The sequence below is a fragment of the Microtus oregoni genome, unplaced genomic scaffold, assembly GCF_018167655.1.
Source record: "Microtus oregoni isolate MIOR12 unplaced genomic scaffold, Mior012 000000F_ref0000247, whole genome shotgun sequence".
In the NCBI taxonomy this organism is placed as follows: domain Eukaryota; kingdom Metazoa; phylum Chordata; class Mammalia; order Rodentia; family Cricetidae; genus Microtus; species Microtus oregoni.
The window spans coordinates 12,017,845-12,043,231 of NW_024543059.1; the positions used below are offsets into that span (position 1 = coordinate 12,017,845).

General features: G+C 47.3%; 1 protein-coding gene across 1 annotated transcript in view; it reads right to left on the reverse strand.

Annotated features, from left to right (window-relative positions):
- Tmc3 (transmembrane channel like 3) overlaps positions 1 to 23,273 on the reverse strand; it is a 37,311-nt gene extending 14,038 nt beyond the window's left edge. The window contains exons 1-16 of the mRNA XM_041658490.1: positions 23,183 to 23,273; positions 21,926 to 22,072; positions 19,210 to 19,285; positions 16,881 to 16,962; positions 16,035 to 16,141; positions 15,335 to 15,433; positions 15,092 to 15,234; positions 13,705 to 13,852; positions 12,739 to 12,782; positions 10,102 to 10,249; positions 8,761 to 8,870; positions 6,003 to 6,081; positions 4,568 to 4,813; positions 3,895 to 4,023; positions 3,138 to 3,205; positions 1,307 to 1,435 (exon numbers count right to left, since the gene is read on the reverse strand). Coding sequence (XP_041514424.1) covers positions 1,307 to 1,435; positions 3,138 to 3,205; positions 3,895 to 4,023; positions 4,568 to 4,813; positions 6,003 to 6,081; positions 8,761 to 8,870; positions 10,102 to 10,249; positions 12,739 to 12,782; positions 13,705 to 13,852; positions 15,092 to 15,234; positions 15,335 to 15,433; positions 16,035 to 16,141; positions 16,881 to 16,962; positions 19,210 to 19,285; positions 21,926 to 22,072; positions 23,183 to 23,271 — 1,844 coding nt within the window. The 5' untranslated portion in view covers positions 23,272 to 23,273. The remainder of the gene's footprint in view (positions 1 to 1,306; positions 1,436 to 3,137; positions 3,206 to 3,894; positions 4,024 to 4,567; positions 4,814 to 6,002; positions 6,082 to 8,760; positions 8,871 to 10,101; positions 10,250 to 12,738; positions 12,783 to 13,704; positions 13,853 to 15,091; positions 15,235 to 15,334; positions 15,434 to 16,034; positions 16,142 to 16,880; positions 16,963 to 19,209; positions 19,286 to 21,925; positions 22,073 to 23,182) is intronic.
- Between the last annotated feature and the right edge of the window lie 2,114 nt (positions 23,274 to 25,387).

Below are 25,387 nucleotides of genomic sequence, written 5' to 3' on the forward strand. Positions count from 1 at the left end.
ATATATCCAAACATAAGCATAAATGTATACTGGTCACCAGGTAAAATATAAATTGATTGCTTTCCAGGTCATGTTAAAACATTTGATAGCCACTGACAGAGCTATAGATAATTAATTAATTATTGTGATAATTAATTTGTCAGACAGTTATGTGACAAAACACTGTAACTGAGGTCTAATCAGGAGACTCAAAATGTGTTATGAATTCAGTCATGTGGCTAAGATGAAATGCAGGAAAGAGTAAGCAGCGTCAGGATTGTAGAACAATTCAAACTTTTCACCAGCTGTGAAAACCAATGCGTCCGTGCTCTAACCCTCAGCCTGCCACCCTGTGGTATGCGCCTGACCAAAAGAAGACGGTCATGGGTGTTGGGCATTACAGTCAGCATCTGGGAGCAGCCACAATACAGATAAAGAAATGTGAAGGCCAGTTTTGTGTGTTTCCTCAGCAACACGAGGAAGGAAAACAAAATGTTGAGTGAAGAAAAACAAACAAACCAACAGCCCTGAACACAAAGGAACACATTCTGTGTGTGTCACGTTTAGCACAAGCGGCAAAACCAGGCAAACCCAGCTAGTTCTGGAGAAATCAGGGCAACAGGAAGGAGAAGTGATGTGTTCTGGGGATCACTCACGTTCTGCTCGTATGTGGATGCTGATTGTACCTTTGTGATCAGCCTGTGAACGTACAAGCCTGGTAATTTCTAACCTGTGCTCTTTTTCCAAATAGTCCCTAGAGGTTAATAAAAACTTAAGAACAGACGTGCCAAGAGCTTTAAAGGGATGTGTTAACATTCAGGCATTCTGCTGGCCTGAGCACCGTCACCTGTCAGGTTGTGCTTGACAGTGCTCAGGCAAATCAGGCAAATACCTAGCCAGTCTCAATCCGCTTGCCTTGTGCTGTGTGGCTGCTGTACGCATGCGCCAAGGCCCCTTTAAAAGCCAGCTCTGCTGGTTTCCCTCCGCTAATTCCCGCTGCTCCTCCTCTGTAACACCTCTCTCTCCTCTCTCTCTCTCTCTCTCTCTCTCTCTCTCTCTCCTGTCTCTCTCTCTCCCTCCCTCCCTCCCTCCTCTCTCTCTCTCTCTCTCTCTCTCTCTCTCTCTTTCTCTCTCTCTCTCCTTCCCGCCATTTTTTTAAAATTGTAACGGGATTATGACTGATTCCAAGGGGGAGGCATAGACAGAGACTTCATGGTGGTAACTGAGTAGAAAAACAACAGGGTTTTGATGGGCACTGTGCTAGGAGCCTCTTAGCACAGAGGATATATATGGTCTCAGCCGAAGGCAGACCCTCCCACTAACCAACCTGGAGGCTCGAAACACTTGCTGGTGGGGGACATTGCAGGTCAGCACTGCCCAGCTCCTCAGGTACATCAGCCCGATGAGCTTGAGGACATTGAAGGCTGGTAGACACGGAGAGAAGAAGGCCCCCATCCTGCAATGGCAGAAGGTCAAGTCAGCCTGTGTGTGTCCACATTCAGGGCTGTGTTCCAGAGCCTTATGGCGGAGTAAGGGCCCCAAGACATGATGTTTACAGAAACCTCTGGAGAGCTGAGACACAGTCTCCACATCCCAGAGGTACCACTGGTCCCTGCAAGTGAGCCATGGTAACGTGTTTGTCCCTCTCCTAGTTTAGCAAAGGGAAAGGCCTTCTCTGGAGAGTAGCAGACACTGGAGAGCTAGATCCTAGTCTAAACTTTAGACTTTGCAGTTCTGGGGCAAGAATTAAGTTAATAAGTTACTGAGTTTCAGACTGAATCGACACAGGCTAAACCCCGCCCCCCCAACTTTTGTTGTCCATCGCTCTTACCACCCTTGTACATGTTAGCTTATTTAATGCTTCTGAAATTGTGAAAAGGAGAGATCAGGAGGGCAAATCTAGGAAAATTCATCAATTTGATGGAAGACATGATGCCAATGAAGTGATCCTAGGTCTAGATGTGGACTCTTTTAAGAGCAAAGAAAGTGAACGGGGAGTCACTACTCAGCCACCCCAGGGACACTGGGGCATCTAGCCAAGGTGCAAATGTCAAACGCAAAACAAAACCCAGGGCCTCTGCTTTGGTTCAAAATCAATTTGTATTGGATTTGCAATTGAACTGATCCCTGTGGAATTCAGAGTTAGTGGCCGGAAAATTAAGTGCTTAATAAGTAAAAATGTTTTAAGAACAAATGCTTGCTTTCTTCTGGCAGGCATGCCTCCTCGTGCCTCTGCCGCCTCCTTTCTCACTGCATTCCAGGACTGCAGTGACTTGATGGGGTTGCAGTAAAGATTAACCCAGTGTGCCGGGGACCTAGCACACATTAAATAAATAGTGCAAATGACTGCAAACACCAGATTTACACTATGGGGTTCCCTATGCGTTCTATGACTGACGGAGGAGATTATATTTTCTGAATGTAAGGAATATCCAAGCTTCTTCTTTTTGTTTTACTGATGGTACTTGGACCTACAGTGTCATTTGCGGTCCCATAGGTAGAGCTGGAGCGTGCTGTCTCCCTCTCCCTCTCCACACTGACTTCCCAGGTCTGTGCACATCCCTCTAATAAACTCCTAAGTGGTTTTGTGGCATGTTCCATGTTTCCTTCTCACTCACACACTACTGAGGAGCGAATGACAAAATGACCCTTGCTAGTGCCTGGTGCCCCTAGGAATGGAATCTACTTGGTTGGAGGTGCCCCAGGCAAAGAGGTTTGCCAGGGCCTTGATCATCTGCTAGGATGTGCCAGCTATCCAGAAAAATAGCTCTCCATCTGGCCCCCATGTCTACATGAAAGAAATGATGGGAAATGCCCAACATGGGGCTTGGATCTGAGTGTCCCACACAGTCCCCGACACCTTCCTGGCGAGAAGTCCCTCTTCCTGGATTACTCCCTTCCCAGCTGAGGGACTCCACCACTTCCTATGCAGACATTTGGGGGGCTGCAACCAGAAGTGGTTTAAGAAGGAACCACCCTCTCTGTCATTCTTTCCTGAAAACCCTCAGAAAGTCACCGATAAAATGACCACGCCTGAGAAATAGTCCCTTTGTCAATACTCTTTCCTGATGGTGACTGTTCATAGGTCCACCTGGGCTCATGGAAACCATAGCCCAGATGACAGACATAAGCGAAGCTGAAGCAGCTTTAAGACCTACCAAATCATGCCTTGATTGTAGACTAGGTGGAGCACATTCTCTGCAATCTTGAATTCCCCGTATTCAGGCTGGTAGAGAAAAGCATTGGCGTTGAAAACAAAGCCACTAAGTCCTCTGTACACAGTGGCTCTATGTGGCCACTTGGACAGACTTCTTTGCTCTTACAGAAACTTAGAGCAAATGGTGAAATATAAGGCAGGGGCAAGAGCTAGCCTTGCATGCCCCCTCCTCTTCCCTCGTGACCCCCTTTGAGGTAACTCTGCCCACTGGGGCCATGCTCCTATGTAGCAGTTTTCTTGGACTAAAGCATTCCCTTCTGGAAGGAGGAGGGTCAAGGGACTTAGGAAAGCCAAAACTTCGAGGCTCATGAAATGTCCGCGGCTCGGGAGGCCCTCCCATAGGTTATACAAGCAGTTACCAAGGAGACCAAACACTTCGGCGCAGGTGTCTGTAAGCTGTGCAGCACGCTTTGCTGTCATCACCTGTGCTGGCGTGGGAATTTTGGTGAAGTAGCTGCCTGAATCACCCATGGGTACAAGTAACCCTTCACCCATGCCCTCGCAAGTAACCCCAAGGTCTCATAGGTTCACTAAGCTCGACTTGAATGGACTTACTTCTAGTGTCTATTTGAGACGAGCAGAAGTAGACTCCCCAGAAAACATAATACAACACAAGCCTGACTAATTCTTAAGCAGGCCAGCAGCGGAAGGTGGACTTAGTTCTAGAACCGTCCCCAAGCACACAGTACTCCACTTACAAACTTGCTTTCCAGGTCCCAACACCAATAGTCACTTAGGTAGCGCACGAAAAGTCCTCGGAAGAAGTCGATGAGGAGGATGCTGGCCACCGTGAAGAGCATGTCAATGACCGACAGCTTCAGCATCTCCTGCAACACAGCGGGTCCTGCTGCCACCATGCCCCGCCCCCCATAGTCCTCCCCATCTCTGTCTTTTCCACAATCCCCCCTGGTCCACCCTGTCTCTGTCCCTTCCCTGGAGCCAGAGTCAGGGGCCATCTGATTTATTCCCTTCGTATCTTTATACAGCACAGGGGCAGAGGGAGGGGCTCCTACCACATCGGTTTGGAGGGTATCTGTTACTTTGAGTTTGGATCACAAGGCAAAACCCGTACTATCCACACAAAACTTGGGAAGACCCTGAGGTCTGAGGTTCTGAAACACAAGTTCTTAACCATGTGTGCCTCAGTTTCCCCATCTGTGCCTATGAGGCCGAGGTCATCATCTTACAAGGACTTTGCTTAGTTACTACTCCCCAGCAACTCTACTCTGATTACTATAATTAATTTTGAGACCTGGAACCTAAGACAATAAAACTTTGCTGGATGGTTTTCTATGAAATAGGAACAGTGATGCGCCCGAGAGTTGTCAGGTGGGGTGTTGAAGGGACTTCCCGAGGGGCAGAGGGAAACACCTGGCCAACGTATGTCTCCCAGCACTGTCCTTGGGGGCTCTGCACGTAGGGCACCGTCTTATTGGTCTTTGTGTGGGGCATGATGGTAGTCAGAATGCTTGTCTCTTCCAAGACCCACGTGCTGGCGTTTCTCCTGAGCTCCACTCCTTCCCCAGGTGTGGGCCACTGCGCTTCAGGCACCATTCTGGTGGCATAGAAGGTGGAGGGATCTGCCCAATGGCTTGTGATGTTTTTGGTAGCCGCTTCCTGTTGAGATGGGAAGGGGAGAAGGAAGGAAGAAATAAAGGACGTTTTCATGTTTGTAAGCAAGATAAATGAAGGGGACCACTGCATTGCTTTGGAGTAACTATTCTCTTTCCCTCCATCCCTCATTCTCCTTCTTCCCTCATCTCTTTCTCCACCTCTAGTCTCCTTTTCTCTCACCCCTTGTTCCTCTCTTCTTTCTTTCCTTCCCTTTTACTATTTGACTGGAAGTGACCACACCCACAAGACACCAGCTGAAGCAGACAGTGTCCACTGTTCCCTAATGAGTATCAGAAATGGTTCTAGGTGATACATTCCTCCCTTTTGAACCTCAAGGGGATTTTAGATCAAGTCTATAAGGATTCAGGGAGTGGTAGACTAATGCTCCAGACAGAATTCTAACAAGTGGCAGGTAAGGACCAAGGTCTATGTGACTTCAAATCCCCGGCTCTCCATAGTCTCTTTGGTCCACATTTCCTGAAATTTATGATGTATTTTGTGTGAATGACCCTCAGAAAACTTCTCCCTGTGTCTCCTCCCATTCCCCTCCTGCTCAGGGTGTTGTGGAAGGTTGAGCGGGTTGAAATAAACAGTAAAGCCGCTCTGTGGGGCTGGACCTGGAGCATACTCTGAACTGTTTGCTGTGGCATCCATTTACTATGTGCCTGTAGCCAGCGCATCTTCCTGGGGGTATCTGAAAGAGCTGTTGACAGTCTTTCCCGATGGAGGCATAAAAATAAGATAGCACGGCCCAGGGAAACACGGTGTCAACAGCCCAGGCTCTCATAACAGCACTAATAATTTTTTTTTTTAATCTGGAAAGTGGGTCTTAAATTTTTCTCCACGTCTTAAAAGGACCACAGTGGCATGGTTTGAGATATGCCATACAAGACACAAATGTAAGCCGTAAAGAGGACAAAGATGACGAAGATGCTGACATGGGGCGCTGAGGGGGTACAATGACAAGAGGCTGTCCAGTGTAGACAGTGATGGGTGGGGGACCCTTCAGTCTAGGCCTTGATGTTGGGTGAACATTCAGTGTAGGCCGTGGTAGCAGGTGACTGTCCAGTCTGGGCAGCAGGGGAGGAGGCTATGCAGTCTGAGCAGTGATGGCAGGTACTGTACAGTCTAGGCAGCTATGACAGGTCCCACCCAGAAGTGACGGTAGGCGTTGTCCCATCCGGACCCTCACCTCAATGTTCATGCTGTTCACTTTGTCCAGAAGGGCAATAATCAAGCTGTAGAGATTGCCTAGATACAGAACCAGGACCCTGAAAAAATCACAAGACATCTTAGAAACAAGATGATCGCACACAGGACCAGCAGTCTGGGGCTTCCAGAGAGTTCCAAGTCATCACGCCCATGATAATACGGCAGTGGTTGCGGCACGTGGCTTTCCTTCAGTTATCTGGGTGTCATTGAAAAACCACAGATTATAGGGCAGGCGTGATTGCTCAGCGGGTACAGGCTCTTGAGGCCATGCCTGACCTCTGACTTTGGTCTCCGGGAGCCACACAGTAGAAAGAGAAGGCTGACTCTCACGAGTTGTCCTCTGAGTTCCACACGCATCACGTTAAACACACAAACACACACACGCACGAACACACACACACACGCCCTCACATGGTAATGTAAAATCAAGACAAATCACAGACTACGAGAATCACCCAGCTTCGGCAGGTGTGGTTGGGGTTTGGAGCCTGCATCCTCCCCAGGTGATCCTACAGTAGCCATCCCTGGACCAGCCTGCTAGGCACCCTAGTACGGCAGAAAGAATGCGGGTTCTGTGGGGGGTGATAGAACATCTGGCCCATGCTTTTTGGTCTGTAGGTTTATTGCCTGGCATCATTCCACACAGTTCTCAGCAAGTCTGTGTTCCGCTCTCCAGAAAGGTGGATCACAGAGAGTTGTTTCAGCCTCCATGAGGCTGGAAGGGCCAGCCTGGCCCGTGTAGATCTCAGCACCCACCCTTGGACAGATAGGCGGGGCTCCATGGCGGCACGAAGGGACAGTATTCCAGTCACACCACGCAAGCAGCTGCCAGAGAGTGGAATCTGGTTGCTGAAGTCTATGCCAATCATATCGACATGACGCCTGTTCTCCCAGAGTGGACTATTTGGAAAACACATCCTGGCATTGCCCACAATGGAGCCTTGGGGCTTATGGGAAGTTTGTCTAAAAAACTAAGATGGGCAAGGAAAGCAGCCTCTGCAGATCCTTCGCTGGGTCAGTGATGTGTAAACGCGGAAGCAAATCCAGTGACAGGGAAACAGCTTTATCTGAAGGAGACTATTTCCACATGGAAGGAATGACCCACACATCCGCACCACCTCTTTCATCCGTATGGGGTTCAGGTGACGCCATGTGTAGGTAGACAGCATCTCGAGGAGACACCCTTGCCGTTGCTTTTCCTCTCAAACTATGAAGGGACTCCCTTATGCATTACCCCAGGATGACCTCAGCATTTGCCTTGGCCTGTGTGGGATACAGCCCTGCCCACAGCACATGAGTGCTGATGGAAAAAGAGCCTGCTGACTTCTTGGCAGAGCCGGGGCTTTTGCTAGGGCTCTCATTGCATCTTGGACGAAAGGTATCATGGTCTTTGGTGAGTTAATGGGACTGAAATAATATATCTTGCTTTTATTACCAAAACGATGTCTCGTTTATCCGGGATTATGTCTCTCTGTGGCTCTGTTTCTCTGGTTTTGAGTATGAATAACGAGGCCAATCTGTGTAATAGGATTGCTGTTACACCAAATGCAATAATGGAATTGATTGTCCCCAGTGCCCGTGGGCAAGGAAGGAACTGAGGAAGGTACTTCTTATCCAGGCTGGAGAGGTGCAGAGAGGAACAGAACACGGGAGGGCGGGTGGGCCCGAAGCTTTGATCTATTCTGTGCTGTGGGTTTTTGGTCAACTCCTTGACTTTCTGGTGACAGCATTCTGTCTTTATGGCAGTAGGATTTCAGGAGTCGGGGAACTGGAGGCTTCAAGCCAAAAATACTTTTCACCTATTTTAGTAAATAAAGCACTGTCAGACAGCCGAGCCCTTGGTTTGCCCTATCAACTGTGGTCATTTTCATGCTTCTCCCTTAGTACTTGGGATGGAGATGGATACAGAGATGGCAGAATCTAAAATATTGGCTGCTATGTCTTTTTCAGAAGGTATTTACTGACTCCTGAATGGACGCAATCCTTCTCAGGGTGTTCTGAGGTTTGGGGGAGTGTCACGAGGTGTTGCAGGAGATGGCATGGAGAAGCCAGCATGGACAGGAACCTCCTATACCATGTTCTCTGCTTACCAATGCATCACTCAAGTGGAGGAGAAAGAAATCCAGGGAAGAAAAGCAGGTTTTTTAGAAATCCAGCCCTTGCTAGACACGGATGTGGCTCTAACTCTCGAGGAGGCGGTCTTGGAATGTTTTGCTTGCACACCCAGTCTGCTGCAGCTCAGACAACATCTGCTTTTCGACATCTGCCGTGGCGGCCACTGGCTGTCTTGGTACCGTGCATCGCGTTGTACAACTTCTTGCTTGGATAGTTAATAGCAGAGTGCATCTGGCAAACAGTGAGGGTCTATTCTGCCACCGAGGGAATTCAATAATGAGGAAACCCAGACACACATTCCATCATCTTGCTGCTCTTTTGTGTCTGCTTTTCCTGCCACGTCCCCCCCTCTTCCCCTCTGTCCCTCCTCTTCTTTCTCAGCTTCCTCTTCGTCATTACCCACAGCTCCAGCTGCGTTACCCACATCATTCTGTTCGCTCCTTCCCTGACTCCTTTTCTTTCATTCCCGTTGTCCCCTGGCTTTTCTTGAGCTATGACCCTAAGGGAAAGCTTTATGCTAAGCGCAGAAGAAAAGAAGCATGCTGTAACTGCAGGAATCCAGTTCCTTTGTGGGGGGATGATGGCTGAGCCACCTTGGGGCTCTTCCAGCCAGGATGCTATACCTTGCTAACTGGAAACGCAGCGTCGTCCGGGGGTGGTACATCTCCAAGGCAGCAATAAGGTCGAAGGCAGACGGTGCTATCATGGTGACAAGGGAGACAACCACACTAACCTGTAGAGAGAGCACATGCTTCTCAAGCCCCACTTCCCACAACCACAGCTGCTTTTCTCTGGGGCCACCTACCATTCACAGGGACACCGCGCTCCTGTTTAGAAACCTCCCCAAGTCTGAGTTTGTTCCTTTCCGCAACGCTCCCCTTTAAGGTCATGAGGATGCTTCCGCAGGCTGCCTGGGCTTCGGTAGCATTTCCGTCACAAGTACCAATCACGAATTCATTGTATTTATACCTCCCTGACCTTGGATGGAGGATGGAAATAATTGCGACCATTATGATCAGAAAGGGGAAGGCAGAGACGTAATTGAATATCCCTCTGTACACGGGGGATTAATTATCTGGAGAACCATGCCTGGCTCTTGTTTGTCTGGGCTGATGGCAAAAGAAAGGCGAATTTAAGCTGGTTCACAAGACGTTTGAGCTAACTTAAGAAGTAATTTCTGAACGGATGTTTTAAAATTTGCCACTTTATAAATGTGCAAATAGGTATAAATTTACTTAACCCATATAACTGGTATAAAACACAAGGAGGCATGGGAAAGGCTGCCTGGTGTAATCTCAGGTTCTAAGAAATGATTGCACATGGGTGAACACACACAGGACACACACAGGACAGATGTATGCCATCTAACTGCTTTTAGAGTGGATGCTAGTTAGTTTTTTATCAGAGTAATCCAAAAGATGGCTTGGGGTTATTTTTGTTTTTCAAATCTTGGTGGTAAGTTGGGCCAAATGTTCAGGACAACAGTCACAACAAATACTAGAAATTCTGAAATTCTCCCTAACCTCCTGCTTGGTTGGTAGTTGTTTTCTTATGGAGATATTCACACAGTTGGGGGTGTGTTGTTCAATGCCCAAAAACAGTTTGTGTGGCTGGTTCTGGAAACTACCCAAGTGTCGGATGAGACAGTTAGAGGGATTTAAGGCACACACTGCACGTCAGTGTGGACACTGATGCAGGTCTGTGGGCAGAGCCCATGCTTAGAGTGTAGACGCACAGGAATAGAAGTGAGCAGGGCAAAGCCGAACCATGGGGGTCAGTATGAGCACCCGGGGGAGTTCCTGAGTGGAGCTGAAGGTTCTGATCCGTACTCTAGAACTAGCAGGCTACCGTCATTTCTAGAGATATTTTGGTCTGATTCACTAAAAAAGCAGAGAGGAGGAAAAATTTTGTCACATCCCCCCTTGAAGCACAACCTGCTAATATAATTGCTGGTCAACGGGTACCTCATTCTTTTCCCAAAGTGTCAGCTCCTTCTTCGACTGTTCCAGCTTCTGGGACCTGTCCACCACAAAGTAGATGAGATATATGCTCCCAGCCAGTGAGAGGAGCACCAGGATGTTGGCAATGATTCTCAAGCAGACAGTCACCGCCCTGAAGAGAAAAGGATGCAGATGGTAGGACTTTAGGATGGGAGTCTTCCCTTGCTTCCCCAAGCTGCTTCTCTGCTTCCTCTACCTCCGGTTTTCTGCGAGATCGACAGAGCTATAAATTTGGCAAGCCAGCCGCCTGGAACTTTTAAGAAACCATCAAATGTTTGTTTTAGGGTCTGAGTATGTGGGTTTCGGTTCGAGGTTTGTCCCTTATAATAGGAGTCCTTCAGGGATGGGGAGGTGACTCCGCTATAAAGTGCCTGTCACGCAAGCATGAGAACCTGAGTTCAGATTCTGAGAGCCAGGCAGATCCTGGAAGCTCATTGGCCAGCAAGCCTGTGCAAATCAGCTTCAGGCCTCAAACCATAAAGGTAGATCGGACTGAGGAAAGACACATGCTATGTGCTTCTGGCATCCATGCATACTCATGTGTATTTATACCTGCTCTAACCTGTATATACACACACACCCCACTCACATAACACATTAGAGTTCTGCGACACAGACAGGAATTCGCGTAGCTTCCAGCAGAAGAGGAATGGCAGTGAGGGGAGAGACTGGCCTCCTTCCTGTCTTTCAGATGATGGTTGGTGGACCCGCCCATCACCCCACACCATGAGTCTGGTATATATATCTGCCATGTATTTACTTGGTGACTAGTTGCCTTTCCCCCGAGTTTTGTGAGAGCTCAGAATCTTGTATCTTTTTCATCCCTGTGTCCACAGCTCTCAGAATAGCCCCCACTCCCAGCTCATCTAAGGACTTCAGCGATATTTGTCAGAGGAACCGGCAACTCTGTCACCATGAGATGGGATTTGGGAACATCTCCTCCGTTGTTTGGTGGCATTTCCTCTGATGGTGTGAGAACATTGGTAAATCATTAGTGATTCTATAATTTACACAGAAGAACCCCTCCTTTGTAAGTTCTGGGCAACCGACTGGTTAGTCTTTTCCCAAAGCATTTTCTTCTGCCTATTTTAGGGTCGGTCTTAGCCTGGTTTCCCTGAAATCAGAGCTCCAGGCAAAGGCTTGTCTGCAGGGAGTTGACCTTGGAAATAACTCCAGCAAGCAGGAGTGAGGCTGGGGAAGTAGAGGTGAGTTGAGCCATCACCATGAGGCTGAGTGGTAGAGGCTGCCACAGCTGGACACAGCTGGAGGCCCGCTCAGGACAATGGGATGCTCCCTGTGTACCCAGCATATGAGAGAGAAGCATTCATTCTGTTTCCTATGGCGCTGGGAGACTCCACAGGGACTCACGCCCCGAGTGTGCCCAGCTTGTGGAGGATGGTACAGGAGTGTGGGCCATGACACTTCCTGTGATCTGAGAGCACTTCCCAGTGCAGCACTGGGGTAGCTAGGTATGAACAAGCAAGCATAACTCTGCTTAGAGAAAGAGAAAGGGCCAAGGTGATTTGTAGGGGCACACAAGAATTGTACTACTTTTCCCATGCAATCCTACTACCGGGGGATTATTTCCCTTTATGTACACTTTTGCCCTTCATCCTTATAAAAGAAACTGATTCCTAATGGTAACTTCCAGGCTAAAGAAAGGAAAACCTAGTGTGTCACATGACAGGATTATTCCTTTGGGCCAGAAAACACTGAGCGAGCTAGGTCCACCAATGCCATCCTCCTGCCTCTAGAGCACACAGTCATTGCCAGGGTCATACTACTCACTGGGCACTAGCTAGGAGGAACGTGACGGGGATACAATGACTGGCTCCCCGTGGCCATGCCTCTGGTATCCTTCCTGGCGATCCCACCAGTCAAGGCATGATCGAGCCTGGAGCCAAGTGGATAAATGGTAATGCCCTATTTCTCTGCTTCTATCCTGGTCTCCGAATATCTACTGCATCTCTGCCTTCCCCTCAACAAACGGATAACGACCAGGGCTTGAGAAAACTGGTCCCTCCGTGGTTCCCCAGGAGTGAATTGTTGAGTAAGACCTCTTGAACCTAGAATGAACTTAAAGGTGGATGTCATTTTCAAATTCCGGGGGTCATTTAAACCACTGGATTGGATGTGATGAAGACATAGACCCCACATCCCATTGACAGGGATGCTAATCCAAACTGAGGTCTGTGCTTTCAGAGACTGTAGGCGACTCTGGTGGGCTTGTTCTCTGGCCTCTGAGAGGCCTGATTGGGGCTCATCCTGCCATTTTACCAGAGAGGAAGCATAGATCCCAAAGGTTGTGGGTCAGCCTTCTGGGTCGCTGGGGTTTATGCCAGGGAGGGCTAGAAGTCACCTCTCCCAGCTGCTTGTATACAGCTCCTTCTGGCTCCCCTGCCTCCATCATTCCCAGTAGCCATCAGCTACACATGTACCTGAACAGAAGGACTATGCAATCAACAAGGACACAAGGCAGGTGGATACATCTGTCCTAATGAGGACAGGGCCTAACAATTATGAAAATAAGATACCAATAACTTGATAACTTTTTGAACCAAATGAGGCAAAAAATTAATGAGTGGGCTTATTAATACTTACATGTTTTTGTGTTTTTTCTTTTCTTGTTCTTCCAGTATGGCCTCCTGGAAGGAAAAACACACACAGCATTGGAAACTTAGCCTCATAACCAATTACAACCACTAGGAATAATGTATCCAACTGGGCACACCCTGTAATCCCAGTCCTTAGGAGGATCCACTTCAGGTGCCTGGCCACACAGTGTGAAGCCAGCCTGGGTCCAAAAGCAAAAAGAAAAACCACATCAACAAAACCACCTCACCCCCAAACACTGATCTATTATCTTAATTCTTATTTTCAATGTCTATGACTTTGGTCTATAAGTTTCTATTGACAGCAATGAATTGGATATCAATTATCTCATAATCAATTAAGCAAAAAAGAGGAGATTGGAAAGAAAGAACGGAGAGAAAAGGCTGTGATACTTTGGATCATGGAAATATTTTCCACTCAGAACGAGGTTTCCTTTGGTTGTCTATGGCATTCAGCTGACCCAAATCTCTGACTGATTTCAATCACACTGACTTCTAAGTTAAAGATAAAACCTTACATACATAATGTAGAGGTATTTATTCATTTATAGGCTTTAAGAATCCATTGTGTAATCTGGTCCCTGGTGGCACACGCCTTTAATCCCAGCACTTGGGAGGCAGAGGCAGGTGGATCTCTGTGGATTCGAGTCCAGCCTGGTCTATCAGAGCTAGTTCCAGGACAGGCTCCAAAACTACAGTAAAACCTTGTCTCGAAAAACCAAGAAGAAGCCATCATGTAAATTATAAAAAATACACAAATCAAAATTTTAAGACAAAACAATATATAGAAATATTAAGAGTTGTTTTGAGCTTTCCTTCTTACATCCTATAGGTTCTTGGGTACATTTCCAGGTCATGTTGACCTCCCTGGATCTGCTGCCCTGGGCTGGGAGGAAAGGGAGCAGCTGGTTTGGCCAGCAGGGGGCGCAGACTGTCTTGCAGTCTTTCCACTCACCCTAATGCTGTTCACAATGGCGGCTGTTTTGCTCTCTGCAGCCTCTGGGTTCCCAATGAGGTAATCCCAGGCACAAAATACCCTCCAGCAGAAGGTGTAGTTTTCATTGGAAGCACTGGCCAGGCTTGTGCGTGAGTTCTTAGCCATTCTGCAAGAGAGGCCCCAGTCAGTCACAGGAGTGGGTCTCACACACTCTCTCCAAGGTGCCACAACCTGACATGGGGCAAAACTGTCTTCTGACACAGGTCCTCAATCCCTGCTTGGTGAGCAGAGCACTGGCTGCGTTTTAACCGCACTTGGACCCTCAGCCCATCCTTTCCCCAGTAGGAAATGGCATGGGTAACTATCTGATAGGCAGTCCCACCGGCACACTGGTGGCCAGCAGCCATTGATATACACTTGTCCCAGGACTCCTCATGTTTGCAGCTGTGATGGTAAAGTTGTCACCATCCCTCTGAGATCAAGCCATGTTCCTGTGGCTTCTGCCTATGGTAACTCGTCCCTGTGGGATCCCTAAGAACTGCTGAGTCCCTCCTGCCCAGGGCATTCCTTAGATATTTGAAGGCAGGAGACCCCCCCCCCCCCCGCCTTTTAGGCCATTTCTCCAGTAATAAGCATTGGCTTTCTTCCCTGGCTACTTTCTTGCTCTCACATCTTCTCTGAGTTGCTTTTAATGAGTAATACCTAGGAAAGGATTGAAATTGTTCTGGTGAGAACTTCAGGCCACCAGGAGGTAAGTTGAGAGCCTTCAATCATTTGAATGCCCTTGCAAGTCTCTGTCTCTCTTTCTCTCTCTGTCTCTCTTTCTCTCTTTCTCCCTTAGCTCTACACAGGATGCTAACCTGGAAGGGGGCCTGGTAGCCTGGTACTTTTCCAAGCCAATGCATGCGAAGAGGAAAACTGAGTTGCCACAGGGTGAAGCTGGTGGAGCTCACGGTGGGCACTGCAGGAGTCTTAACTCTAGCCAGTTTGTTAGAGGTCCCTTTATATGGTAACCTCCTCTCAATGATGACTAAAAGGCACCAATGGCATGATTCATCACCTGGTCACAGGTAAACATACAAAGAGAGCTATTTTCTCTCTGTCGCCTCTGTCGCCTGGATGTCATTGATTGCATCTTATTAGCACAACTACGGCATTTTCTAAAATCACACATAGAACATAAATTGTTAAGCTTTCCTCTCTAAACCTTTCACAGAGCCTTGAACAAAGTAGTCAGTGCTCAGTAAGTGCTGGTTAAAATTAGAACAACTCTCAAGCCTTGCTCTCTTCCTCTATAAAATGGCTAGGGACTCACGACTTTAACAGGGCTATTGACAGGATGGAGTGAGATCACACATGCTCTAACCGGACTCCAGACATGGTTTTGAAAAATCGACAATCATACTTTTTTAAGAGGATGATGAAACTGTAGGCAAACACTGCCATCCCCACCAGGAAATATGCCAAGGGCAGGCGATAGCCGGCTCTCCCGATCCTCCTCTCTCTTCCATAGTACCCATAGAACAGGACGGAGTACTGAAGGTAGCCCTGCAAAGAGAGCCAAGACCTGTCTCTGATTCCCAGATCCCAGAACTGTGGCCCTTTCATTTCTCCTGCAAAGCCTGGGTGTAGCCAACGTTAGCCTTACCCCCAGGGACCAGACAGTGTCCAAATCCTGGGCAGACATGACCTGCTCCTGGGGGATGGTCTTGCTGGCTGTGCTTCCAAAGGGCTGGCCTGCGATTAACTGGTAAAAGAGGAAGAGTTAAGATGCTCCTCTGGGCTAGGGGACTAGAAGATAGAATTGGCGCATCCCCATGTATCTGTGCAGATGCCATGATTAGGGTTTGGCTGTGTTGTTATTATGTAAACCCATGTGAAAGAACTAGAAGTGGCTTCTGTGGCTAGATTGTTGAGGTCCCCAGACCTCTTATGTTATAGAACCAACAGTTCTATATATAAAGAAGGAGTTTAGATGGAATACAAGGCAGGCAAACCAACATCTAGGCCAACTATAGTCCGTCACCTCTTCTTGTATGGTCAGAGATATGGCTATGAATGGCTTTTACAACATTAAGTGGTTGGGGAAAATAATCAAAAGAAAAACAACATGATATGAAATTCAGATTTCAGCCACCCTCCCTGGTTTCTGCTAGGCTCAAACCTTCTTTTACTATACATGGCAGATCTAAAGGGCAGTGACAAAGTCCAATGCATTCTCCGTGTTCTCTGGCAGAAAGCTTGTCACGTCCTTCCTAGGCTTCTATGATTGACAGCAAGGGCAGGAGGCTGGAGCACCTGCCTCTCTTTCCCGCCTTGCACCTCCCGGCTCCTGGGACAACTCTTACCTCGGGAATGACAACGAAAGCACCCGTCATCACTGTGAGCACTATGTTAATTCCGAATAACCACCTCAGGAAGATGAAGTAGGAGGCCACACCAGATCCGAAGTGACCTGTGGGAAGGCAACACGAGAGTGGCTCTGATCAACCCTCCCAGCACAGAAAGCCTGTGTCCAGCATCGTCCTTCACTTTCACCGGCAGCAGCACACGCAGCAAGATGGTGCTACATTGCATTTTATGACCATGTGATCAAGACGCTGAGCAACACACCAAGCAGATTTGTGGAATTGCATTAGACTTGGGAACTGATTTTTGGGAATGTCTACAACTTTAAATGAATGTTCTCCTGTCTCTTCAAAAGAATATCATCAGCTTGGCTTCAGCTTCATGCTCATCTTCACTTTGGGACATTTTAAAGTTTGTTGATTCCTCTAGGCATGTGGGCCAGGAGGAGAAGGAGATTGGGGTATGATTTATTTATTTTTAGTATGGATTTCCTAGATGCTTACAGTATTCTATAAAAACATGTATTTTCACGTTTCTATCTGGGAGTTACCATCTTCTCTCAGAGTTTTTCATGGATCCTTCAGAGTTTGCTGTCTGACTGAACAAACTAGGAATGAACATGCGGCCATGCCTGAGCATGGAAACGCAGCCTGTGTCCTTTTCCATCCTGGGAGATGGCAAAGGTACCAGGTCTTCCAACTCTGAGTCCCACTTGAGCTGGGCCTCTAGCTGTACAAGTGCCCTGGTTGACTCTATGCCATAAGGGCCAAGACCCACCAGATGTCTTAGGCTGTGTGCTGGCCACAGCTGTACATCCCCCCTCCACACCTCCAGCAGATACTTACTCTCAATTTTCTTTATCCTCATTTCCCAGGGGATGAAGATGACCACAAAGTTGCAGGCCAAACGGGCGAATTTCCGCCAGAGCTACACAGGAGAGGCCATGATTAGGAATCTTCTCATTCTTTACCTCAGTAATGGGGTTCTGGGTAGAGGAGAGGATCCCATACACAGCCACAGAACCCTTAATTATGGCTTCTCAGGTCATTAGCATCTCCAAGACCAAAGTAGCCCTTTATTTTCCCTGTGTCCTGACCAGACAGTATATAACAGTTTGCCCTCTGTGCTATGAGTTCTGCATTCCTTTTTGGAGACAGACTCTCCTGAATCCCAGGTTGGCTTCAAATTCACAATACACCTAAGTATAATCTTGAACTTTGATCCTTCTGTCTCCACCTCACGTGTGAGGACCTCACCACATCCAATTAGTGTAATGCTAATTGAGATCAGGGCTTTTCACAGGCTAGGCAACCATACTATTAACTGGGCTACACCCTAAGATCTAAGATCTATACTCTTTTGGGTCAAAGTTTGCCTTATTCATGGGTTGAGGATGAGGAAAGGGGAAATCATGTGAAGAATGTCATCTCAAGATATCCATTTGACCCAGCCATAGACCCCTGGGAGCTCTGGGAGTGGAGCCTATAAATCTGTTTGATTCACCAGCTCCCCAGATGATTCTATCTGTACCCTGGCTAAATACCAAAAGTCTAGAATCTTCCCTGAACATGAGTTCCACCCCAGATTCATCTTGCATCCTACAAGCTAGTTTCTGGCCTTTGTCCTGGCCAAAGCTGCCAAGAATAAGCTTCGGAATTTTGTCTTGTGGACTTATACAATTGCCAAGAGTATGAAATCATTGCGTTCTCAAAGGAGAACAAAGAAGAATGTGGCCTATGCCGGCTCTGCTCTCCAGCAAAACTGACAGGTTGTGCATTCTAACACACAAACAGTCCGGGCTTGTGTTGGAAGCAAATGATATCATTGCACAAGGAAGAGCCACAAATGCAATTACCGCATTCCCAACTGTAAGACAGCACACGGTCCTAACACAGACTCACAGGATAATGTCATTCTGCATGCATCTGGTAAGGCCAGACGACCGCGTGTACATGGAAATCTGAGTTTTATCAGAAGTTGGAATTGTCTTTAGCTCACGATTTGAGAGCCAAGTCAAAGACAGACACTGCTCCCACGAGCGGTCACACAGGCTGCATGTGAGCAGTCAGGAAGAGGTAGCCCTGTCTCTGGATTTTGCTTATTGGGGCCACTGGTCTTCCTTGCAATTTTCTTATGTCTGCCTGGCATCATCTGCGTTTTGCATACCTGCCTCATATCCAGAGCCCAGAAATACACCAAACTTTCTGACCCCTTGTGCCCCTATGGTCTCCAGAGGCAGGGCTGCTCAAGCATCCTTCAGCAAATGCCTGGACTTATTAAGCATCCGGTATCTGCACTGGTTTACAGTCCTAATGCCAAAGAAGCACAGGGCAGGAGTCAAAGATCTGGCTCTAGTTCTCACTGTACATCTGTCTCATCATGAGCCCCAGGAAGTTCTTTTCTTGGGCAGCCATTGGCTCATCTGTACTGGGAGCAGTAGAGGTCAGTGGGTGGCACCCTATCCTTTTCCTTTATAACTGTCTGAAGATTTCACTTAATAACGATATAGCACATATAGAGAAAGAAGCAAGAACAACTTACATGTATGGGGTTGAGTCAGGAAGGGTCTTAGATAGTTCTTACAAAAACGAACCAGGCTTACCCATATTATACAACTGATAATATACAAGGCTAAGATCCAGGCTTGGCAGAGTTCAAACTTGCAGTCTTGGCCCCTATTCTGCAGTTATTAATGCTGGCTCTCCTAGCCTATGTATGGCGACTAGGGACAACAGTGCTTCTTGGTGTGGGATAATGCTTTTGTACACTGTAAAGATTTGTCACTCATATTAGCTCAATTAAATGCTGATTGGCCAGTAGCCAGGCATGAAGTATAGGTGGGGCAACCAGACCAGGAGAATTCTGGGAAGAGGAAAGACCTCTGATTCTCTAATCAGTCACAAGCTAGGTGCAGAGGAAGCAATATGAGAATGCCTTACTGAGAAAAAGTACCAAGCAATGCGGCTAAACTTGGACAAGACTTATGGGTGAATTTAAGTTGTAGAAGCTAGTTAATATTAAGCCTGAGCTAATAGGCCAAACGGTTTATAATTGATATCAGTCTGTGTGTGTTTCTTTGGGACTGAACAGCTGCGGGACCAGGTGGGACAGAAACTTCTGGGTTCTAGAGACAGTAGCAAATGAGGCCAGCTGTGCCTCATGTGGGCTCTTTACCTCTGCTCCAGCTGCTTGGTAGCCTCGCGTCCTAGTCAACCTCCCTTCAAACTTCAGCACAATCTCTTTTGCTCGTCTGGGAGAAGAAAAACATAAAAGTTATTACAACTTTCCCACGTTCACCGGTTTTCAAAATATGTGAAGGCAGAGCAGGGGAAAAAGCACCAACTGATACAGGAGTGGAATTAAAATATTTCATTTCCTGACTTTTGCTAACAAGAAAATGCCTTTTAAACTGTTTTAAAGGTTTGGAGAGGTGGTTCAGCAGTTAAGACTGCTTACTGCTCTTTCTGAAGACCCGAGTTCTGTTGCCAGCACGTACATGGTGGTTTACAGCCACTTACCATTCCAGTTCCAGGGGTTTGGGTGCCCTTTTTGACTTCCAGATGCCTGTACACACATCATGGATGGTATACATAAAATCATGCAGGTGTGCTTGAACACACACTTGTGGACGCACACATGCACACACACAAATCTCACAACTGTCATAACATTTTTGTGGATGAACTAATTGGAAATAGTGAATCCACACCAGTTAGTTATGACTGAATTTCTCCAAGTGTTTCTCAGCCAGTAGCTGACTGGGCATCATAGACTTTGGGTATCCCGAGAGTACCCAATATACCTCAACTCTTCCCCTTGACAGCTTGACTCTTCCAGGCATTTCTTTTTATTACGTTTCTTGAGATTTTATTTTTATGTATATGTGTGTTTTTCGGCATGTATGTTTGTGTTCCCCATGAGTGTAGTGTCAGTGGAGGTCAGGGAGCTAGAATCCCTAGGACTGGAGTTATAGACCATTGCAAGCAGCTATTGTATGTCCTGGAAATTGCCCCCAATTCTCTGTAAGACCACCCCCTTTTCAGTCACTTTTAGTCACTTTTTTAGTAGTGAAAGCCATACTTGTTTTTCTTCAAGGAGCCTGCTTCAAGAAAGGGACATTGTCAAGTTTTTACCTGACCCTGAAATGTTCCCACTTTCCAGTAGTCTCCTTCAGGGCTCTCCCCCTCCTCCATTGCCCCACCCCCAACCTGGTCTACTCAACTTCCTGTCCCCACCCACCCTTAGTGCTCTCAGGGACTCTCTTCTATTTTGCCCAAAGGGTCTAGTTTAAAGCTGATCTCAACACTAAAGGTGGGGTGGGAGTTTGGGGGGGTGGGATGGGGCGTGGGGGTGGGAGTTGGGAGTACGGCGGTGGTGGGGGGAGGAGGGCTAAGGAAGTGTGTGTGTGTGTGTGCGCGCGCGCGCACGCGTGTGCGTGTGCGTGTGTGTGTGTGTGTGTGTGTGTTTGCTTAGGCTGCTTTCTCAATCACTCTTAATTAGTCTTTCTCATCTGACACTTGGGCACACTGCTGCTCACTCTCAAAGGATGAAGACTATGAGATCCAGATCCAGACATTCGGGGAAGTGGGCAGAGGAGAACCCAGGCTAGCCTTCCAAGAAGGAAGTGTGGATGTCTTTAACCAGAGAGGCACATTGATCAGACTTGGGGTCAAGTCCCAGGAAAGGATGATTCGATAGGAAGATGCCCCAGCCTGATAGATGGGAGGTGTGAAGGGAAAGGAATGAGCCCTGGCATCTAGCAAACCACCCCGAAGAGAACGATGTGACCGTGGTTCTGGGTACACAGGAGGTGCCTGAACAGTGGGTCTAGGGACTAATGCACAGGAAATTTATCCTCTAAACATAACGTTCACCATCACAGCTCAGTAACATCAGTTATGGGATCTGTGACAATCGCCCCCTTCTTAGGCATGCATATTACATACTACATACACATTACATGCACATTGAACACATAACACCCACAGTGCTTAGCGCATCTCATGTTCAATAAGCTCAAACCTCAGGAGTTCAAACTTGAGTGGACAAAAGGATGAAGCTGAATGGATATTAAAACTGCTTGGGGCCTGGGATGTCATTCAGAGGTTGAGTATGGACTATTAGTTGTGGAGCCTTGGATCCCATCCCTATGGTCACAGAGATGAGAGGAGACAGAGGGTAGGGGAGACTGAGTTCATCTCCCATAGTGTCTGGCTCTGCTTCTGAGAGGTGCCTTAGGCTATGTTTTTGACAGCACTCTGAGGGCTTGACCATTGCCATTTTCAGTAAGACTGTTATAGGAGGTAGGAGTCATAGCCTATGCCACTTCAGCTTTAAAGTGAGGACCCTGCATCAGAGAAATTAGGGATCTTGTCCAATGATGAACAGTTAGAGATGAAAAGGGGTAGTGTTTGAATTCAAGGAGGGAATCTGTCTTAAAAGTCTAAGCACTTAACTACGAGGGAGACAGATTCTCTGATAGACTCAAAATATATCCTAATAACCTGGTCAGCCACTTAAGAGACATCCTTCCCAGGAGAGACAAAAGCGGGAGGTGAAGGGGATGTCTCTTTGATTCTGGCTCTCACCCTGTCTCCTGAGAATTGGGAGACAATGTGAAAATCTAGTGTTTAGAAAAGAGATTAGAAACCTCAAACTGTCTACCAACACACACACACACACACACACACACACACACACACACACACACGTACTATAACAGCTATGTGACTAGATGATGGTCCCTTCCAGCATCGTTGGGACTTCTCTGAGTCAAATGCAAGATGGTCACGGTTCCAGCGTCCCTCTTCCCCCAGGTTCCATGGCAGGATGGGGTTGTTTATCATAAAGTATATTCGCACTTATTAATGATTGCTTTGGAGTCCCTTACCTCAGCGCCCGCAACTTCTGTCCCATGGTCCAGGGTCTGCAACGGATGTTGGCCATGAGATCTTTCTGGAACTGTATATTCTGGAAGATTTGCTCTGGATCACTGCTGTCCCCCGTTTCATCAGCATTAAAGCTGTCATCCGAGTTACTGAATGGAAACGGGGCATCGTGGAGGAAATCTGATTACAGAATTGTTTCCAGCAAAGGACATCTTTCCTGGGTATTTTCTGCATCTGACTGTCCTAGGGTCAACTGTATGATGTGTGTGTGTGTGTGTGTGTGTGTGTGTGTGTATGCGCGTGCGCAGACTGAGACTCAGGAGCCCATAGAAACTCATTTGTGGGACTCTATTACTTCAGTGCTCGGTGAAAAAGAGTGATTTCCAAGGCAAGAGACACCAAAGGAGAAAGGAGAGGAGGATTTCCCCATTTGAGCCCATGCTAGAGGTGCAACAGTTTTGATAGGGGACACAATCTCATTTTGTAGGCTCACCCAGGTGACCAAGCAAGGTTTGGGGGCAGACTGCCTCCTTCTCCCACAGACATGTATCACCTAGAGATGCCTCAATGTTTACCTGTGTTCATTTTAAAGCCAAGACAAGGGGGTTAAGTGAGTGGTTTTTGCAAAGAATGAATGAGTTAAGTGATGCACGGGACAGACTCCTCGGGGGCATAGCTATTGCACAGAAGAACACTTTTTCAACAATAACAGGGCCTTTTACCCCTAGTAATATTTCATATGTAACTCAATACATTTTTAAGTGGAGATGAATAACCTATGGCTTTAGCAAGAGAAAACATTTCCTTTAGCTCTCATTGAGATGTCTTTTATCTGCTTGAAGCAAAAATTTCTCCAGAGTTAGCAGAGGTTTCAGTATTTAACAACAACAACAACAACAACAAAATTCCTAATAAAAAACGAACACATTCAGTTCCCACCCTCGCTCACTTCTAAGTTATCAGAGACCTTTTCCAGGGACACCTGATTTATCTGAGGTGACAGGTGTCTTGTCTGCTCTCTTCCGACACTAGCACCGAGGAAACCGGGACAAGCCGGAAGAAGGCCAAGTTCGAGCTTTTGGTGTGCGCCCCATTGGCCAGCAACAAAGTGAGGGCCGAATATAGCTCCAGTCAAGAAACAGCAGGTTGCTGCTTCTCCCTCTGGGGGAGCATTGCTGTGCTCGACACCCCAGCTCCTATGTGACCCCAGAGAAGTAAGTTTAGGCATTCATTTCGGAGAAACCCAGCAGGGCACTTACCCAAGCAGCAGGGAGTCCTGGTAGAGGTAGCACTGACTGGCGTTTCTCCGGATGCTTCTGTAGCGCTGGGATGCCTTTGAAGTTTTCATGAGGCCTGGTCTGCTGCCAGTGGTCCCTGAGGATAGTGAAGGAGCTGGGAGGCTGGGAGCCTGCAGGCAGGGGTCTGTTTCAAATGAGCTTTCGGAAAGGGGCCTGTAGAGCTAATGTGCTCTCCTCCCTCAGAAGCAGGAGCAATTGCCTGCCTGCATCTGGTGCCGGGGACAGAAAAGAAGCCAGAAGGCCAGTCAGGGTCATACATATGTAACAAGGAGGTGGGCGTGCTCACATTGATTGGCTGGGATCTGGACAGTGGGAGGCGTGGCCCAGTGGCCTGGGGTTGTCTTGGTTCATCCCAAGGTCTAGCTACAATCTCCTGTGCCCAGACTGGACTCAAAGACTCCCCTGCATCTTACCATGACCGACAGTCAAGGAACGCTTAGAGAACATAGACGGCTGGGCATGGTGTTCTCCTACTTGTCGCTCCAGAAGAGGCTTAGAGACCGCAAGCACACTCCTGCCCAGGCACAGACCACGACACTCTATTCTTCTCCCCCCTCCCCTTACATCTTTTTGTTTAGGAACCGTGAAAGATGTCGAGCTTACAGACAGGAGACGCCACCGTGCCATAAACATCTGGCTACTTCCGATGTAGATTTGTCACTTACATTTTGCCAAGGTTAGTGCTACCCATGTTTTCCTTGCCACCGACCATTTGCAAGTGAACTCTAGAAATAATGACAATTCAGCCTTAAAGACTTCCGTGTTCTAGTAATAAGAACCAAATTACTTTAGTGATAGATTTACATGGATTAAGTGTGGACACAAAAATAGGTCCAAGGACCTCATAAAACTGAGTTTGAGAAAAATTAAGGTTTCTTTTCTAAGGGCTGGAAAGATGGCCCAGCAGTTAAAAGAATTTGCTGCTCTTCCAGAGGAACTGAGCTCAGCTCACTAACCACCTGTAACTCAAGCTCCAGGGACCTGATGACCTATTCTGACCTTTGTGGACACCTACACGTTCCTCTGTGGACACCTACACGTTTCTCTCTCTCTCTCTCTCTCTCTCTCTCTCTCTCTCTCTCCCCTTTCTCCTCTCTCTCTCCAAAAAGAAATCCTTAGAAAACAGGACTCTGGAGATCCATGTATGTTGGAGATCAAAAATAAATAGCCTCAGAAAATTGGGCATCTTGCCCATACTAGGCCTTGGACAAAGGCCTGAAACTCCTCCCTGTCCTAGCCCAAATGGGTCCTGTTCCCTTGTCTCCTGCATGTTTCTCTTGGTAACTGTTCACTGACTTCTCACCAAACAGCTCATCCCAACCCTAGGGCCTTCCTGCATTTGTGAACTCCATCACCAAGGGCACTTTGCTGCTTGCAGTGAGTCAGCTAACCTGTGTGTTGCTGAACAGGATAATGCAGTGCTGGAAGCATGACTAGGTTTGGCTGACCAGTCTGTGACTTACTACTGAGTTGAGGGCAGACAACCCAGCAGGAAGGCAGGCATGGGTAACTGCAAGTGGGGAAAAGGGAGATGGTCTTATTCATTTGTTCCTTTGTTTCTTCCTTGACTCCCTAGCAAGTAACTCCCTTGCTCTAAGATACTGGCCATAGGCAAAAACTCTAGTAAAAGGCAAGAAGAACTCTTATCAAATGAATGAGTACTGTTTGGATTTAATGTGTTCTTGTGGAGATTGATAAAATTAATTTAAAAATAACTGCTAACTTTAAATTATTTTAATTAATATATGCTTGGACATATTTAAGGCATATTGTGTGTTATATTTATATACAATAAAATGTGAATAGAGTCAAATCAGGATGGTGAGCAAACCCATGGTCTGGAGTGTTTTTACCATTTCATTGTGCTGGGAGCATTCAAAATCCATTTTTTTTCTGGCTATTTTGGAGTACACAATCAATTTAAATAAAAGTTTTCCACATGATGACATTTGTAGGGGGTCTCCTCATGGTTTCTTTGGTACAAAGTCCCCCAATTTTTTGCTAAGGACATGTGACTGAGGCCCTGACAGCTGGTCCTTACTGCCTTGTGGGTGAACTCAGACCCAATACCACCTTTCCTCCCAGGTTCTGCCCCTTTAGGATGCTAGAAATCTGGGCAGGAAGTGCAAATAGAGATGCATCTTTCTGAATGCAGGAATGGATGAC